Source organism: Hermetia illucens, chromosome 2, assembly GCF_905115235.1.
Source record: "Hermetia illucens chromosome 2, iHerIll2.2.curated.20191125, whole genome shotgun sequence".
NCBI classification, from domain to species: Eukaryota; Metazoa; Arthropoda; class Insecta; order Diptera; family Stratiomyidae; genus Hermetia; species Hermetia illucens.
Genome location: NC_051850.1, coordinates 141,555,294 through 141,575,870, shown reverse-complemented (window position 1 = coordinate 141,575,870; position 20,577 = coordinate 141,555,294). Strand labels below are relative to the sequence as shown.

The window sequence follows — 20,577 nt, the reverse complement described above, 5'->3', positions numbered from 1 at the left end:
AGATAAAAGCAGCAGGATCACTCTCAAGACCATTTGACATCAACAACGGTCTACGACAAGGGGATGCGCTATCATGCGTCCTCTTTAACCTGGCCCTCGAGAAGGTGATCCGTGATGCTGAGGTGAATGCAAGAGGTACGATCCTCTTCAAGTCCACCCAACTACTGGCCTATGCTGACGATATCGACATCATGGGAAGAACCACCCGAGACGTTCAAACTGCCTTCATCCAGATCGAGCAGGCGGCGCGAGATCTTGGGCTGCACATCAATGAAGGCAAGACAAAATACATGGTGGCAACGTCAGCACCGAAGACGAATCAACCAACAACATCAAACCGCACTGGTCAAACACAAGCACGAACAAGAATAAGGATAGGGGAATACAACTTTGAGACCGTTGACAATTTCTCCTATCTAGGGTCGAAAATCACAACCGATAACAACTACGATGATGAAATCCGCGCACGGTTGTTGTCAGCCAACAGAGCCTACTTCAGCTTACAAAGACTGTTCCGCTCGAAACGTCTCACCATAGGGTCAAAGCTCTTACTGTACAAGACTATGATCTTGCCGGTCCTCATGTATTCCTCGGAAACTTGGGTTCTTAGCAAGAAAAATTGCGAACTCTTGGCCGCGTTCGAGAGAAGAATCCTCCGAAGAATTTTTGGCCCCCTACATGAGGATGGACGATTCCGTAGCCTACACAATGACGAAATCTATGAGCGATACCATGACCGTCCGGTTGTGGATAAAATCCGGCTCAATAGGTTACGGTGGGCGGGTCACTTATTCCTTATTAAGGCAGGCCTAGACCGGATACCGGTTGTTGCGCCGTTGATGATGATGATGATGATCAATCCAACTCTCTCTTTCCTAATCCAGAGCCATTTAGCCAAAGTCCATGACTGGGTGAGAAAGCAATCAGATGTTATCAGCGTAGTCAAGATGTTTGCCGAAAGATGTCATAATTCATTCAGCTCCTGTACGTCCTCTGGACAAGATCGCATGAAGAACGCCACCGATAAACCAGAAGAAATAATATCGGTGACAAGATAGCAGACTCCACTTTGGTCCTCAAACTTCTCCAAGATTTTACCTCACTATAGCACGCGCAAAGCAGCTAACTACACTCCCTGTTTACGTTGCCGAAAGCTTTTTCTGAATCGATGAAGCACGTGGTTGCAACTCAGAAGGGTGAGTACGCGATGAAAGTCTTCGTGGACATTGAAAGGGTGTCTGACTGTGCGCCTTTCCAAATGCTGCCAGAGCGCATGGTGTAGATGATACTTTCATTAAGTGGATCTATGCGATGCTAATGCAGAGACTGTTAAGTGCTGAAGTGGGCTTCGATTGCAGAAGCAACGAGAGGCTGCCCCCAAGGAGGTGTGCTATCAGCATTTTTGCGGAGTATGCTTTTCGACTCACTACTACGACAACTGCAAAATTTGCCAATACACGCTCAAATTTATGCTGATGACGAGGCTGCGCTTGCTGTTCGGGCTCTCGGAACAGTGTGTATAAATATAAAACGTGCAGTTGATGGAATTGACAGTTGGTACTTCAGGCATGGACTTTCAGTTAATTCAAATAAAATCAGAATGGTATTATTTACGAAAAATAAAAAACTAAATGGACTTTGCCTCCCAGAGAAGAGGGGCTCAACCCTTCAACTCTCGGAAAAAGTGAAATATCTGCGGGTCACTATAGATAAAAAGGTTCTTTGGAATAAGCATGTAGAGGTAAAGTTGAAACGAAATCGCCCAGCCTATGGGCAGACGAATATTTGCCTCAACATGGGGCTCAGGCTTCATATAGTAATGTGGTTGTACGTCGATGATAGTCTATGCATCTGTAGTGTGATGGGTTAATAATAATAATCGCTGACACATCAATTCATATTGTTAGTGCAGTTCATTCAAGACCGTAACTACAAGATAACCTATAAGACACAATGCACCATTGCGTGCACCAGAGATTATTTCCCTGATTTGGCTCAGGTACTCATTCAAAGCTGAGTCGACTGGTATCCGAAATTCAGTCACAACAACAAATCTCTCCGCCACCAGTGAAATTTGAACCTCGACTTTTCGCTACGACAGCCCAGCGCTCTAACCACCTGAGCCATCCATATAGGGTGGTAGGTTAAGGTGAGACAAAAAAGTTTTCACCGTAAACTAAGCGCACTGCAAATAAACTGTGGGTCTAGGTTGATTGGATATTACTGATGCCATGAGCACGACATTCGGCGCAGCTCTAAACAAAAAATTAATCCAGTTCTTACAATGCCTTCTGGTTCTCAATTTCCAACATATATCATCATCAACGGCGCAACAACCGGTATCCGATATAGGCCTGCCTTAATAAGGAACTCCAGACATCCCGGTTTTGCGTCGAGATCCACGAATTCGATATCCCTAAAAGCTGTCTGGCGTCCTTAAGCAGGGTTTGCCTCGTCTTCTTTTTCTACCATAGATATTGCCCTTATAGACTTTTCGAGTGGGACCATCCTCATCCATACGGATTAAGTGACCCGCCCACCAGCAAACTGGGTGATTGACAAGCGGTTGAAGGGCAGGCGCATTACAATCTGCAGCGATAGCTGGCGTTGGATACTCCTTTGATCAAATCGAAAATCGCTAAGGGGTGCAGAAACCGTTTGAACTCTAACTCTAACTCAGGAAAATGAAATCTCAAATTCCTTAGCAAAAGAGGGTCCAATTTCCCTCATGCCGTAACCAGAACCAGCAATTGGATTATCAGTAACATTGGCTAAGGCTGTCTTCATAAACTAGGAAGAAGCTTCCTATAATTACAAGTGTCAGAGTCTAATTGCTGCTAGACATACCAAACTTTTGCTTTGAGAACTTAACATCCATATTGCAAAGTTTATCCTGTCGAAAGAAAGGAAGACTTGCAGAAGAATTGTAGGCATTCTGACATGCTATAATTGACTAGTTGGACATATATGCAGAATAGGAATTAGACAATATGATACGTGTCCCTCCTGAAATGAAGAAGCAGCGTGCACGCAATATTTTCTATGCGAATGCCCTGCTGATGTGCTCCAGTTGCAATGGGTAGTATCACATCCGCTAACGGAAATCCTGCGATTCAGAAACAAATCCGTAATATTTCGTTATGCGGGGGAGCCGTGTACAATGGACCATCACGGTCTGAGACTCAGAGGCTATATTTTCTCCTCCGCTACACATACACACACATATGCATAAATGACGGCTCTGTTGACGCAGTGAACCACTGTTTCTCGTGTGTAGGTGTCTTGTGTAGGAGTTCTAGTCTGTTCTTCTGGCATTCCTTATTATTCCATCTACTTCTGAGTTGTCCCAATATCGAATCTGATTATTCTACGATCCGACATAGAAGGCTCATCGAATACCCTCCTATTCTTAACCAAGCTGTTCATCCCCGTGTTTCCTAGAGTAATGTCTAGCACCTCTTGCCTGGTGCTGGTCATGAATGTTGAAATGCTCCCTAACATCTAGCTTATTACTGAGGATGAATTCCAGAAGGTGCTCACCTCTTCGATTAATGCTGCTGCTTCCCTAGCCCCATCATGGTGGGCGTTGACATCGCAACCGAGAAGAAGTGATAGCACCGAAAGTATTCTCACGCCACGACTGCCTCGCGTGTTCTTCCCCGGTTTCCAGTGAGACTTGAGCGGCGACAGGGTGCCCAGTTAGAAACTCTGAAAGACATATGCATCTTAAGTTTCTTTTGAGAATGATGCAAGGTTTTGGTTTTTCTCAAGAAGAATCCCGAATTAGCTATTTGCAGACTGCAAATCTATCCCCGGTATACCCAATTCTCCAGAGCGAACTCTATTCAAATCAGTCATCCCATACGACATACGCTAGCATGCCTATTTCCCAACTAGTTAAAAAAAGTATATCGAACCTTTCACACTCCGTTCCCTTACATGTCAGCTTGTCCTAATTCGCAAGATAGATGTTAAAATCTAAATATTTGTCGATATCGCGGTTCGTTATAATGTCAGACGGCAAAACGTAAAGGAAGGATTAAATGCATGGTTCCGAACAAGTCCACTACGTACTCTAATTTAATTGGGGCGCGACCTATAAGGTCTACACAGTGCAAAGTATATTGCAGTTTAGGTAGGCCAGGGCGACTTAAGGTTGAAGCTCCGATAATTTTCCAGAGGACCCAGGGAATGTAATCGTTCATTGTCCCAGATTGATTAGTTAAGATTTTAGGAGGATACATACATAGGTAGAAATATCACACAAAAACATGGTTTCTTTAACGAACTAAAAACTTTCTGTTCTTCCTTACTTTGAAACTCTGCAAAATGATAGTCGTAATTATTAACATATTCATTTGGTTGCACTTGGCACGCGTAGGCATTTCTAGGACACGATTCGAAACGAAACCAATTAAATTGCAATTTCTTTGTTTTTCAGATTTCCAAGACATTCATGTCATGATATTCGTCGGATTCGGTTTTCTCATGACATTCCTCCGAAAATATGGATACAGTGCGACTGGGTTCACCCTCTTCCTTGCAGCCATAGTCATTCAGTGGGCGATTCTCTTCAAAGGATTCCTGCACATGGAGCATGGAATTATTAAGTAGACTAGAACACAACCAATACCCATGGAAAATTGGGATTGGGAACAGAATTTATACAACTCGTTAATTTTTTGTATTCTCTGTTGTTTCACATTTTTTCCACGACAGAGTCAGTCTAGACAGTTTGATTGATGGCGACATCAGCGCAGCTGTACCACTGATCAGTATGGGAGCGCTCCTAGGACGTACCACTCCTATCCAATTGCTTTTCATGGGACTCGTAGAAATTGCCATTTTCGCTCTTAACGAGTATGTCCAGCTGGATATGTTACGGGTAGGTGAAGTTGATGTTGTTTTGGAAGAAGTCGAGGCGGCGGTGGATTTTCCAAATTGAAATGAAAAACTGAAGCTTTTCGTCGAACCTGCATTATTTTTAATGATGCAATTAGTTCCAGGACTTACCTTCTTTATATTTTTCGATATTGCCGACACTCAAATTAGACCCAATTAGGTTGTTCAAATTAAGGAAAATTCATTCAAAGCACTCGAGGATAATTGTATTAGGACGAACAACTCTATTTTTGCCGCTTACAAAGCACAGCAACGCGTACATTTTTCATCAGACAATTAGAGTCAAAATCTTTCTAAAGCTCTCCACAAATTGAATTTTCTTTGTTATTTGTAAAAACCTAGAAATCTTTTGAATACAAGGCAATTACTCGATTCGTTTCCATGAAAAGCTTCGAAATGCATAAATAGAATGGCGTCCTCAAAAGGCCAACCACTCCAATTTTCGCTAAGCCGCTTCAGTCCATTCATCGTGGAAAAAAACAGCGAAAAATCGCAAAATTTATTGCTTCAATATAAAAGGACACTATTTCAATTCGTACAGGTTACAGATGTTGGCGGTTCGATTACGGTGCATGCATTCGGTGCATATTTCGGTCTTGCCGTCAGTTGCATCCTGCGACCCAGCAAGGATGATAGCGCCGCCGGTCAACATGAGGGTCCTTCGTACACATCAGACATGTTTGCAATGATCGGAACACTATTCCTTTGGCTATTCTGGCCTAGTTTCAATTCAGCCCTGGTTGATGGTGCGGATCAAGAACGAGCAATTGTGAATACATACCTGGCACTGGCCGCTGCAACAGGTGAGTTAATTACCACACATACACGCACAATGAGTGCTCATTGCATTTGAGTGCATTAAACGAACATTACTAATCGAAATGTTGATTGTATTTGCTTTAATTGTAATTATAGTGCAGGTCAATTACGTTGTGCAAATGAGTGGTGAATAAGTAGCGCACTTTAATCAAGAGGGCGACAATGAGTGTAGAAATTATTGGACCTCATTTCGTAGTGACACTGTTTTGGGTCTCATTCCACCTGAGATACTACATACTAAGATACAGAAAGTTCAAATCAATTTCACCCCAAAATTCTTCAATTTCATCCAAATTACTAACTACGCTGTAACCTTCATCAATCTAAAAAAAATATTAGAAAGCCTATTACAAAGCATCTTTTCAAATAAATCCTCTCGCACTCCTTATTTTCCCTGCATACCCTTAATTCTCGCATTTAATGTACCGAAATGTTTACTCTTTATGTTCATTAGCTTCCTTTTGTCCTTACAGTCACTACATTTGTTCTATCAGCACTTGTCAGCCATGGTAACAAATTAGACATGGTACACGTACAGAACTCCACTTTGGCCGGAGGTGTTGCTGTTGGATCCGTTTGTAATTTACTTATTGGGCCACACGGTGCTATACTCATTGGTATCGTCGCCGGTGCAGTTTCAGTCCTGGGATATCGATACCTTACGGTAAGTAGTTTATTGTGGATATTGATCTATTTAAATAGTTGTTACAGCAGCTGTGGATGGTTGAAATTACACTTGGAGCTGGAAATTAGAGTGGGTATGCCCAAACATTTGAGGGTAGGCTGAGAAATGGCTTCATTGTCATTTGGTAGTTGAAGCCCATTATTGAGTTGAATTCTCATTTAATATTGCTTAGATTTTCAATTTGAGGTAATGAGTCTTTTGATATTGGAACATTACTCCTGAGGGGAAAACTTTCACAAGGGTAGGCAACGTTGATTCGAGCATTTATAGGGTTGAGAATACAACTGTAAAAGGGAATAGGTAATTTACCAAGCTAAAATCCTCGTCATGGTACTCAATTCAAAACTTCTTCTTCTTTTTCACAGTGCTATAGTCCTTTTCGTGCCTTGGGTTTCTTCAACAACTGCCTCCAACGATCTCAGTTCAATTTCTTATATTTCATCGTTCGCCACGTCTTCCCATCTTTCCTTGGCTTTCCAGCTTGCCAATTTTCCCCTTGAATACCTTTTTTGGGACGCTGTCTATACCCTGTAGATGACCACTTCAATCGATGGTGATTAAACGTGAATGCTTGCTGTGTAGGCATAATCTCAATCTCCTCTTCGTGGTCACATTCAATTGGTGACCACAATCAGAGCCCCGCCGTGACAAGCACATCGGTACTAGTTTATACTGAGTGGAGCTCAGAATTCCCAGCGGATCCAAGCCCTACCTAACACTTTCACCGTAATTAAAAGTTGCGCTCTTCAAGCTTTAAAGCGAAACATCGAGCGTCGAGCCCACAAGAAATTCTACCTGCAAAATAGCCATAACCACAGTACTGGACCAGAAGCGCATCCTCCAAGAACTCTCCTTGGAGGATGCCACCCTCCTCGAGTAGGTGCAAAGGCACTCCCCAAAGGCTTTGCTGGAATTAGCCCGGTGCAAAAAGCCGCCACAAATCCTTTCCATCAATTATATACCGCTTTGCATACAACTCTTGCTTAAAGATTTTGTTGATGCGATACTTTGTCTTCCTAATATATGGATTCCGGCTTTTGGGGGAGAACCCAGTAGTAAGTTTCATTTTCCAGGCCTAGGTCTGTCACGCCTTCTTTTTCTACCATAGATATTACCCTTATAGACTTTCGGGAATTAATCATCCTCACCTATACCATCGCAACCTTTTCTTCTTTTTCTTCAACCTTTATCCCGCTCACAAGCGGGGTCGGCTTGTCGTGATCGGCTTCGCCATTTGGCACTATCAAGTGCCTGATCTGGGTGCAATCTCGATACTTTCAAATCCCCATCTAACGTATCAAGCCACCGTTGTTTAGGTCTGCCTTTTGGTCGTTTACCATCGACTTCGATGTTCAGACCAATCTTGGCAAATGAATTCTCGTTGGCACGAATTGCATGACCATACCATCGAAAATGCCTCTCTCGCAGTTTTCCACGATCGGTGCAATTCCATATCGATCGTAGGTATCTCCATTTCGGATGTGATCAAAACGTGCCACGCCACTAGTCCAATGCTACATCTTCGTTTCCATTACCGCAACATGCCCTTTATTGTCTCTTATAGTTGGCCAACAGAACCATAGAAAGCGACAGGACGGGCGACATTGCGATAAATTTTAGATTTGAGATGTTCGTTGAAACGCCGATCACAATTTCATAGCGCAGTTCTCCATTGGCTGATAGCATTGACCCGAGATATTTTAATCACTCAGTTCTGGGCAGCCATTGTCGCTGACAGTGATTGTGCCTGTTTCATGGGGATCGGTCGTTAAAAATTCAGTTTTATTCAAATTCAATCTAAGATCTGAGAATCTAAAAGCCTTAATAAGGAACTCCAGACATCTCGGTTTTGCGTCGAGGTCCGCCAATACGATATCCCTAAAAGCTGTCTGGCGTCCTGACCTACGCCATCGCTCCATCTCAAGCTGGGTCTGCCTCGTCTTCTTTTCCTACCATAGATGTTGCTCTTATAGACTTTCCGGGCTGGATCATCCTCACCCATACGGATTAAGTGACCCGCCCACCGCAACCTATGAAGTTATTGAAAACCTGACGGCCGTGGTACCGTTCATACATTTCGTCGTTATTAAGACTATGGAATCGTTCATCCTCATGTAAAGGCCAAAAATTCTTCGGAAGATTCTTCTCTCAAATGCGGCCAAGAATTCGCGATTTCTCCTGCTTAAAACCCAGGTTTCCAAGGAATAAATGAGGACTGGCAAGGTCAATGCCTTGTACTGTAAAATCTTTGACCCTATAGTGAAACGTTTCGAGCGGAACAGTTTTGAGAAGCTGAAATAGGCTAAGTTGACTGCCAACAACCGTGAAGGATTTCATCGTCATAGCGGTTATCGGTTGTGATTTTCGACCCTAGACAGAAGAAATTATCGACAGATTCAAAGTTGTAGTCGCCTACAATTAGTGTTCTTATTTGACTAGTGTCGTTTCATGTCGCTGGCTCTTTGGTTTTTGGTGCTAACGTTACCACCATATATTTCGTTTTGTCTTCGATAATGTGCAACCCAGCACTATTCGCAGTCTGCTTGATCAAGATGAAGGTAGACTGTAAATCTCAGCTTGTTCTTCCCATAATGTCGATATCGTCAGCATAGGATAGTAGTTGGGTGGACTTAAAGAGAATGGTGCCACTCGCATTAACATCAGCACCACGGATCACTTTTTTCAGGACCAAGTTAAAAAGGATGCATGATGGAACATCCCCTTCTCTTAGACCATTCTTGATATTGAATGGTCTCAAAAGTGATTCACCTATTTTCATCTAGCTTGGCGCATTGGTCAGTGTCAGCTTCGTTGAGATACCGAATTCTCTGATGACCATATACAGTTTTACTCTGGCTATGCTATCATAATAATAATAATCATTGGCACAACAATCCATATTGGATCAGGGCCTTGAAGTGTGTTAGAGCACTTCATTCAAGACCGTAACGGTACACTAGGAGGCAATGTGGTCAGCATTGCACTCGCCCGAGATTATTACCCTGGTTTTGACTCAGGTACTCATTCACAGCTGAGTCGACTGGTATCCGACGTCAAATCACGATACAAATCTCACTGCCACCAGTGAGATTCGAACCGTGACCTTCCGTACGACAGCCTTGTGCTCTAACCACTCAGCTACCCGGCTATCATAGGCGACTTTAAAGTCGACGAAAATATGGTGCAACTGAGTGCCATATTTCAACAGTTTTTCCATCGCTTTCCGCAGAGATAAAATCTGGTCTGTTGCTGATTTGCCTGGAGTGAAACCTCTTTGATATGAGCCGATAATGTTCCGGCCATATGGCGCTACCCGATCTAGCAAAATAGCGGAGAATATCGTATAGATAGTACGCAGCAACGTGATACCTCTACAATTGCTGCACTGCGTTGAATCTCCCTTTTTTATGTATAGGACAGATAATGCCTCGTTATTAGTTATCAAGCATTTATGTCTGTCCCACATCTTGAGCATCAGTTGATGAACCACATGGTGCAATGAATAGACTCCATATTTAACCAATTTGACTGTAATTCCATCGGCTCTTAGCGACTCATGGCTTTTAAGCCGGTGAATTAAATGAACTGTTTCTCCCATGCTTGGTGGTGACAGCATTTGTCTGTCGTCTTCAGTTAGTTGGACCACCAACTTGCCAATATTTTGGTTGTTGAACAGTCCACCAAAGTACTCAACCCAGCCCTCCAATATGCCCACACGGTCGAAAATCAGCTATCTATCTTTGCCTCAGCAGGATTAGTATCGAGGTGTTAAAGGCTTCCTCCTGCTGACTTGTTGACAAAACTTCAACGCCTATTACAATTGCTCCATGTACTTCTCGAATTTACAGACCGGTCGGTTCTTCCATTCGCTTCTCCAATTGAGAGAGTTCGTGATAGGCCTCTGCTCCCGTTCGGTGAGAGTACAGCATTGCACGGTATGCATTCATCATCGATGTGATTGCGACTGGGACCAAGAGTGTTTGTGGCCATTGTGAACGCAAAGTGGCGCAAACCGGTTCCAATCCAGCGCATCTCTTATAACGCTGTAACGTCAGCCACACATTGAGGCAGGGTGCTAACAAGCTATTAAACAGCTCGTATTTTGTGCAGGGAGCGCACGTGCCATGAGAAAATGCGCAAATCATTAGTCCCTTTTCTTGGCCGGGTACATTGTTTTAAAATCCATCTAGTCGGAGGCTCCTTTCGTATCTTCGTAACTTCAGTTTTCTATGTAGGGTTGTCAGCCCTACCCAACCCCAACCTAGAAGATTGGTTGGTACAATTTGTTCCGTTTTCAGACGCAGGAGACTCACCTTTATTCCTCTCCGTCTGCAGTTTTTCATTAAAAGGCAACTCCCAGCAATTGGCATGTGAAGGTTGAGATCGGATTTGGTACTGTACCCCTTGGTGTTGGTTCAGCTTGGGACAGCTTCAACTTCAGATTTTGGACAAAACATTGAAAACAAAGGGCTCCCAATTCTTTGCCCATTAATACAAATAAAGAAGAGTGCAATGACCCGTTAGACTGAGGTTTATTTTCCAGGGAGAGCATGGAATTTAACCTGCTCTTAGCCGTTCAAATTTCCAGCATTTACAAAAGTGTGGGAGTAACAACTCTGCAGAGACTTCAGGAGCTGCATCGAAAAGTTCCGCAGGAAAATCCTCAGTACCAGTGGTAATTTCGCTTCTTTTTGGAGGAGCAGTTCGCGCCCACATGTTACCGCGGCTTACCATGTCTTCTACATGAGGTGGAACTTCACCAGATGCTGTACCATTCAGAATGGTGGTAAAATGCTCTTTGCACACCTTGAACTGTTCATCGTCTTGGATGAGAAGGCTTACGACTATCTGCGAAAAAATTTCTGTTTGCAAAAACTTCTGCTTCCCGCACTAACGCAAAGGCAAATTTTATTCCGCATCGTTCTCAATCCCGCTCGCAGCCTCTTACTTTTATCGCTCCGCCTCAACGTTTCCGCAGTCATCCATATCTTGTAATTTCTTCTCTCTACTAAAGCTAGACCAATTGTTGTCCATTAAATTCAACTATGACATCCGCAAGGCGAAACTCAGTTGTTTTACAAATTACCTACATGCAAGGCTCTGTAAATTGTTGTTTGTCGGTTTTTTTGGCAGGGTTTACTTGCAGAATTTAGGACTTCCAAAACAATACACCCTCGGACTATAAACTAGACAACCCCCATCGTCAAAAAGCTAGTCTGAAATCGTTTGCCACATTATTTGCTAGACCTCTCACTCTCCTGCTCTAAAAGGCGTTCTTGTCAAGGAATTCCTTTAACCAACGGAAAGGAGAGGAGGAAGGGAGCTGTTAGTTCAACGAAGCGTCGAATTCTATCTTTTTACAGCTGCGGCAGCGCCCTGTGTCTGAATGAAATTTTTAACGAATCTCAAAAAGGAGCATGGCGTCGTCCACAACTCCATTACAAAACACCCAGTTAGGAGATCGTGCCTGCCAATATTTTGCAGGGATAACTGGAAAACTCGCATCCCACTTAAAAGCTGGGTAAGGAAATAATCAGTCTCACCATGCTCAGTCACGCACCTAAGTTGCCAGTGAGCCGTGCAGTCCATCTGCCTCTTGTCTCGCTTAACCAAGATAGTTCCCACTCATTAAGTATAACCTGCTGTTTTCTGTAAGCAACCACCTCCCTTGGGTTTTTTCCTTTGCGCTTATAAATGAGTTTACGCTCCGTACCAAGAAGGACAACGATAATCATTCCCGCGATTGGCAAACGCCACACACAGCTCTTCGTCTTTATACGTGCGCAAGGCATTTAAGATATATCTGCTTTCCAAGAGCATCGGCCCATACCTCCGTGGCGTTGAAAAAAACAAATTGTGATCGATTCATAAGAAAAGGTGGCGTGCTAATCCTCATTCCCACAACATGACCTTAAACTAAAAAGTGCATGCCGGCTCATTGTTAACAACAACTGCACACTGTTGTATTGTAATATGCGGGTTGCCATTCCTCCCAACCACGATCAATTCCCCGCCAGTATCCAATGATGTGCAATATGGGCAAGTTTAGGAGGGTCAACGGACGATTCGCCCGGTCACTTCTCACCAGCACTCTTTGATAATTATCAAAAAATTAAATTTTGAATTGTCATAATGAAAGTGGGTTTTCGAATTTAAGGGAAAGCGCCCAGTTGTTAGGTTGTTTTAAAATATGTTAAATTAACTATTGTAAAATGTTAACTATTGTATGTAAATAAAGGACGCGATATGAAATTCATAGAGATAATTGAGAAAGCTAAGAGATGTAGAGAAAAATTTGTGGAGAGAGGGAATATTTTACATTATTAAATGCATTCTTTAGTCAAATTCACCCCGGAAAAAGCGGATGAAACACCGTTCATTTCGCTAGGACATTACAATATCGTTGTAAGGTGCATCTCTCTCACTAAAAATAATAATTTCCTAATGGATTTTCTTTCTGTCATTTTGTCACCCTGCTGACACTTGCGAGTTACCAGTGCTAAGAGCGCAATCAACTATCAGCTTTCTTCAGTGAGGAGGCTTTTTTCCAGCTTGCTAGGCCGTTCGTTAAGCTGCATTTCTCCGGCTCCCACCCACCTTATCTTGAGAAAGTGGCTCTACATTTGTCTCTTATAACACTAGATACTTCAACAGATAACTTTTCCACTGCTGAGACATTGCGTTCACTGAATATATACCGGTATTGGATTTCTGAAACCCTGCACCGTAAATAAACCTCCTTTTTGACCTCCATATCTGGGCTCCTTTTCTGTATATTCCCATGGCAATTTTTTACCCAGGAGTAGCTGTCTTCTTCTCACCTGCACGTAAGCAGACGCATGGGCGCACATTTCCGGATAAACGCTTTCCCTTATCCGCACAAAACGCTACCTTTTCAAAACGGGGCCATTATATCCCGTAAAGTTTTAGATAAACTTTTTTTCTAACAGTAACACTTTGAGACCTACATCTCACATAAAGTGGGATCATAGCACCTGGTGTTGATGGGTGCTGACAACTATCGCAATTAATGTTTCGTCTTTCTATGCAGAACAGAATAATTCTTCTAAAGGTTTTACACTGCTTGACAAACGCTGCACCCGGAAAGGACTCTTCCGTAGAATGGTATTAAACAGAAGTTTCTGTGCTGCTTTGCAATGGTTGAGGTTCATTTAGATCTACTTCATGTACTATTCCATGGTATATACCGCTAAAAATTTGAACACTTTTCTCTGTTGAGTGCTGATCCAACCTTTAATTGACATTTCTTCTCCGTAAGTCCTGCGTAGCTTTCACCTGTCGTCATCTCATGTTACCGCCACTTAAATTGGTTCGCTACACTATTAACGACTTTCTTGTTCATCTCTAAACTTTTTCTTGCCTTCCCTTCAATTCTCCAAAAAATTCACTGAACTTTTCTACTATGCTATGTTTTTACGTCCTCCATCATATTCCATATATGTTCTTCCATTTGTATCCTTGGCTTTCTTCCATATTTTACTGTCCATTCAATACTATTCCATGCTGAAGCTAGCTCTGAAATATTGGTGCTTTTAGGTGCTGCTGGCTTTGTAGTCAAATCTCTAAAATTATCCTGTCTGAGGCAGACATCCAAGGGATTGCCCAGATTAGCGAAATCCTAATTTTGCAAACCCCATAGAGTCGAGTTTGAAAACTACGAACTATTGTACTCTTTGTTAATGTAAGTGCAGTATTTTTCCATATCTGCAGCAAGGGAATTAGAAAGCCGTATCTCCAGAGGATATCATTTGTCACAACCACATGCTAGCTTCCCAACTATCATTCGAATCGCATGCAAAAGCCCACATAAGTTTCATAAATCTCGTCAAAACTTATCTTACCATTAATTTTTCAAACGCAAATTTCACAATGTCGTAACTTTAATATTTATTTTCAACATTTTTTTCCTTTTTTCCGTTTTTTCAGCCACTCATTACCGAAAAGCTTCGTATACACGATACGTGCGGTGTGCATAATTTACATGGAATGCCTGCAATTATTTCAGCCATATTCTCGGCAATTTATGCATGTCTGGCTACAAAGGAGAATTATAAAGGAACACTAGAGCATATCTTCCCGGCCATGATGAATTCAACATTACATAGTAACAGTACTGAAATCGTTCTCGGGGTAAGATGATCTTGGCATTTTTCCTCCTCATTTTACGTTTTTTATAACTCCAATTAAGCCTGTGCTTGCCTTTAAATTCCATCTTTTCGGGCATGTAGCCATGCCCGCTTGATGGTTGTTCAAAGCTTCTGATTCTGAAAGTTGGTGTAAAGGATTCATACATGGAATGAAAAGTTTTTGCAATCAGGCAGTCAGCTTGTAGCTGCACCGGAAGGACCACTTGATTTTTTTTTCAAATAGTTGCGCTGAACTACAATTTTCAGATATTTAGCTCTGAAATCCAATCTGGCAAACTCATGCCGTCCAGAAGTTTCAAACAACATCCAAACAGCAAAACTCCTACGGAAGGACGAGAAATAATTCTGCAACAAATTCAAACATGTATGAATTCAGAAAATCCTTACGCCAACCCTTCGGATTCCAACCCTTCGAGGAACTTCAGTGCCGACAGGTCGTCCGTACCTGTTTCCATATAATTTTCTTTTTTAATGACTTCTTCGTAATTACATCAACTAAAACTTTTTCACTGATTTCTCCTCTTCCCTTTTCAACTTTTATTTCAACATTCCAACTCATTCATTTTTCCCTGCTCGCTGCTCATTTGGTTTCTCCTTTTCTCCTTCTGATCTTTTAAGGGTTACGGCCGAACTTCAATGCAACAAGGTGGATATCAACTTTTGAGTATAGTCCTAACGATTGTGGTTGCCGTGATAGGTGGAGCAGTAACAGGTAAGAGGATTACTCTCCTAAGTCTTAATTATGTGACACTTTTTAAAGTAATGGCCTGTTCCATTACCAAAGACGAACTTGCGATACGAGTGGAGGGGGTAGGAAGCTGGGATTTCGATTAAGGACTCCCATTATATGGATCCTTCTTGGCATTAGTCCTCCTTGAAAAAGTCCTATTTAAATTGCAATCCCTCTAGTCAACGTAATATAAATGCTAATATTTTCGAGGGCTTTTAAAGAGTTAGGTACTTAGGTGGACGATACGATAAGTGGATAGAACTTCATTCAATAATAAAATTTTAATGAAACTTTTCAGGGACTAATTAATAATAAGATGGAAACAGAGCCAATGGTGGTACTAAGTAGGGAAAAACTATTTTAAAAATTCAGAAACTATTTTAAAATCTTGCTGAATGCGGAATAAGTTGGTCGACCTTCCTGGTATACAGGAAAATTTGGGAAAATGCGAAGAAAAGAAAGAGAAATCTAAATTTAATTTTGCATATTTTCGCAGAAGGAATTACTATAGTAAAAGTGAAACTAAGTTGAATTGTACTAATGAATGGAAGCCCAGGTTTAGCTTTTTGGCTGTACTTTATATTGAACGAAACAGATATAAACTCCAAGACTTCCTCTTGCGAACTCTTCGCTCCCAACTTTTAACTTCATCAATTCCAGAATTATAAGGAAACCCATCAAACGAAAAAATTCAAGAATTAACCTGTGACAAAATCCTACTGAAACTTGTCGTCCATTTATACTGTCGATTCCCGTTACATGCAATAATGAAAGTGTCAACTCATCCTCCAGGTTGGGAATTGGGGAGGACCAACAACCTTACATGGGAAACAATTGCTACGAAGCCATAAAAGGAGCCTCGTATCGCATAAACTAGATAACAACAGACCCGGAATCGAAAACGAATAAACGGTTTGGGCGTTTTCTCATGGAACAAGCGCTTCCTGTACAGAACAGGAGCTGCTATGAATCTGGTGAATGCCCTATACCAATATAAGGGTGATGTCATAGCGTTACAAGAGATGCGCTGAACACGAACTGTCTTCTTGAGCAAAATCCACTTCAACATATATTGGAGCGGTCATCCAGTAAAACATGTGTTCGGAGTAGGTTTCCTAGTCACCTGCACTTAAATAGCAAACTTCGAAACATAAGCCGCATTAACGGTCACCCGCCTACAGAACAGACTGCAGAGTCGAGTCGGAAAAGGATACTTTCTACAAGACAGTGGGACAAACGCTCGAAGTCTGCCCATGTATGATATCTAAATCATACTTCATATCATCACATCATTGCAGACAAGAAGGAACGGACCCCGTATTCAGGCGATACATCGACTCCTGTAACAAGGTTGCCTTTCACCCCTTGATGGGATTTAGCCCGTCAACCACATCTGTGCACCACCGTTCACGGTTCGCTGCATTGCGCTTCAACTCTTTTCAGGACTTCCCGAGACGCCTCCACACCTTCTCTCTGCGTCAAAAGCAATGACTCGTCAGCCACCTTGGGAGAGTGGGTTCTACTGTATGGTGCAGACAACATTGGAGCTGTGGCTAAAAGCTGCTTAAAGTGTGGAATATCCACTAACACGAGTGATAGGCCTGTGCGCCAACCAAGTTCTTCATTTAAAATAATAGCACTCGAGCGTACCTTCATGATGCAGACAGACGTCCACGAAAGCTTGGAACCTTCCACGTGCCATTCCCATATGGCAACACAGAACGAACACTAGCACAGAACAGACATTTCCAGATTTAAAATAAAGCAGCGAAAGCGGATCTAGCGCTGTTAATGCATCGAGCGACACCAGTTCGCTACCAATGACGGCCAAAACCACGCTAACTAAATATGCAAATTGATCAAATTTTCAATTCTCTGCCCATTAATATATATAATGCTGATTACCCTATATGTATTAATGGGTTTGCCGACGATGTTGAACTTGGAGGGTTGCAGCTCTCCAACCCTGCGAAAAGTGGCAGACGTAAGACGCAAGTGAACGTAAACGACAATTAGAAGCTGATTCGTTTCGAGGCTGAAGTCAGCCCCCCTTTTTTCATATAAACATTTTTTACTGGCATAATGATAGACGTAACGTTAATTTTTACAGACTTGACAATAGGTTCAGTTCCGACAGATTCAGTCCTGGCTTTATGTACGAATCGGATACTATGTCAGCGAATCGCGTCAAGACTAATTAATACCAGAGCTACCGTAAGTTGTTTGGCTTCGGATTTCGCGTGGAAAATTATTAACGCCGGTCGGTACAAATGGCAGAAAGTACGCATCGATCGCAGGACAGCCGACGGGAGTATCGACTAGATAATAGGCGCAGTATCGGCAGACATTACGCTTCGTGATCGGGCGGATTCGGTGTCATTCCTCCTTATACCGTCGTTAACTCAAAATTTAGAGCTTGCTGCTGATTTTGTGCCCAAGTTCTGTGTGTGCGTGTTTTTGTTTTATCCCACGTTGTCCTGGGAGGCTAACGATGTATGACACCAGATACCACCTGCGATGACTCCGTGGCACGGTTGGCTAACTATATCTATATTGCCACCATGACTACGAAAAATATGGGTTACTAGGCCTTATATTGATTTGTAAATTTTCATTATCTTAAAGTGATTGAGTAGTTAAAAGTAAAATTCCTTTTGAATATTATCTGACTTGTAACCATAAAGAGGTAGGCTTTTACCTAGGCTTTACTTTAGTCCTAAAATTATATGGGTGCTAGGAAACAGTTATTGACTCAGCTATCCGGACACACCCATGTAAGGGGTCCGTAATTATGACCTTTTTCCAACGCATGTTTAGTGGCTAGCCAAAACCGCGTAGAGTTCTGCTGATAGCGTTGTAATTTGGTTTAGCTTGTGTTGCCCCACAGTTACAACATGATCATTGACCACTGCAATGCTTACATCGCCTCCTCTGACAGAGCCATCTGTGGCATATATTGTTAAGTTTCTAGATTTGTAGTTGCATATGGTGACATTGATCTTATTTACTAACGCCGTTTTTGAAATGTTTCTACCTGTCACCTGACTTATAATTCCTTGTAGATTAGGTGGAGGATTAGATTTCCTGTCAGCCTTCAGGAGATCAAAAATATGAGAGGAACGTTTGCAAGTTGCAGAGAGACCATTTTTAGCATCTGCACTCTTTTGGGCATTCCGGAAGACAAGAGGTTGATTTGCATGAAACCTTAATAGCTCCATCATCATCATCATCATCATCAACGGCGTAGCAACCGGTATCCGGTCTAGGCTGCCTTAATAAGGAACTCCAGACATCCCGTCGAGATCAACCAATTCGATATCCCTAAAAGCTGTCTGGCGTCCTACGCCACCTACGCCATCGCTCCATCTAAGCCAGGATCTGCCTCGTCTTCTTTTCCTACCACAGATATTGCCTTTATAGACTTTTCGGGCTGGATCATCCTCATTCACACGGATTAGGTGACCCGCCCACCGCAACCTGTTGAGCCGGATTTTATCCACTACTTGACGGTCATGTAATCGTTCATAGATTTGGTCGTTATGTAGGGCGATGGACGATTCCGTGTCCATCCTCAAATAGGGGCCAAAAATTTTTCGGAGGATTCTTCTCTCGAATGCGGCCAAGAGTTTGCAATTTTTCTTGCTAAGAACCCAAGTCTCCGAGGAATACATGAGGACTTGCAAAATCATTGTCTTATACAGTAAGAGCTTTGACCTTATGGTGAGACGTTTCGAGCGGAACAGTTTTTGTAAGCTGAAATCGGCTCTGTTGGCTGCCAACAACCGTGCGCGGATTTTATCATCGTAACAGTTATCGGTTGTGATTTTTGGCCCTAGATAGGAGAAATTATCAACAGTCTCAAAGCTGTAGTCTCCTAAATCGCGTAAGTTAGAGCATTTCTTCTCTTTTTTTCTCAAAACTGCTACCATTTAATTCGCGGCGGTCGTTAGTCCTCGTGTTGTTTTATCAGTGGCTTGATCCGCAATACAGTAATCAACGGCCGATGTTGACGTACGATGTTGACGGGGAGGGAACATAGTCCAGTCATTAAAGCCGAAAATCGCGTGCGATCTACGAGTGGGGGTTAAGGGTGGCATAAGAAACAAAAGTTATATAACGCTAATGTGGTTTACCCCAATTTGTTTTTTTTTTCCAAAGAGAAATCATTTTTTTCAAAAATATCCCAAAAAGCAAAAATGATAGTGGAAAACTGCTGACCTAATATTTAAGTGAGAGGAAGGCCACGTTTTCGTACTTTGGTATTTTTTTAATTATCGCTTTTATTTTTTAAGATACTTTTAAAATTTTTTTTTCCTTAAGTCACACTTTTCTCTAAAATTACGCACTCTATATCCACCAAATTTTCAGAATTTATTGCAGTAGATGCTCATGGGTTTCGACTTACTTTCGATTTATATTAGTAAACCAGGTTTTGTCTGTAATGATTAAAAATCAAAAATTCAGATAATTACCTTGTTTTGATCAGAGTTAGGTCTGTTAGTATTTATCCCACTGACTTCCCTCATACCTCATTTTAGCGGTCTTTTCAAGCAATCAGCTTTAGATCAATTTACACCAAAAGTTAATAATGTTGCGTTATTTGACCTTGAAAGTATTTATTTTTTTTAGACATTACGGATTTTACTATATACAAAAAAAATAAAGGGATCCATTCTTTTCGTTATTTAATATTCTTTGTTGTTGCTTACTATCATTTCTACATGAAATGCATAGTTATCGAGTTATTTGCCAAAATCCATTGGAAAACATGCATATTTTTCGAAGAAAAAACGACATATTTGAACGTGAATAACTCAAAAACCACTACTTGTACGGAAAATTTTCACTAGACATTTTTTCGTTAGAATCAAACATTTAATCGATTTCTGTGGTTATTTAAAATAAATGAACACATTGGCGCCTAATAAATTTTTATTTCTTATGCCACCCTCGACCCCCAACCCAAATTTCATGTCAGTTGGTCTTGACTGGAAGCATTCGGAGGTTGAAATCTGGTAAATTGTCAGCGTTTTTTAAAATTATTATCGAATGTAGGAATAACAGACAATCATTTGGTAAACCATGTGTGTATTCACAAGTACAAGGTTATGAGTTGCCACAAAATCAACTACACGTCATGGCACCTGGTACCGTCTGCTTTTTCACTCACATGACCAGTAAGATAGGCCGCAATAACGACATAATGATCGGCAATCACGTTACAGGTCTGTGTATCGAGAATTTGCCAGAAGGCATCTTTCCCAGCATCAGGT

General features: G+C 41.9%; 1 protein-coding gene across 1 annotated transcript in view; it reads left to right on the top strand.

The window, feature by feature from the left end:
- Positions 1-20,577, top strand: part of LOC119648776 (ammonium transporter Rh type B) — a 70,515-nt gene that overhangs the window by 31,947 nt on the left and 17,991 nt on the right. Inside the window, exons 2-7 of the mRNA XM_038050610.1 lie at positions 4,442-4,610; positions 4,720-4,885; positions 5,444-5,705; positions 6,195-6,385; positions 14,354-14,557; positions 15,193-15,286. Coding sequence (XP_037906538.1) covers positions 4,442-4,610; positions 4,720-4,885; positions 5,444-5,705; positions 6,195-6,385; positions 14,354-14,557; positions 15,193-15,286 — 1,086 coding nt within the window. The remainder of the gene's footprint in view (positions 1-4,441; positions 4,611-4,719; positions 4,886-5,443; positions 5,706-6,194; positions 6,386-14,353; positions 14,558-15,192; positions 15,287-20,577) is intronic.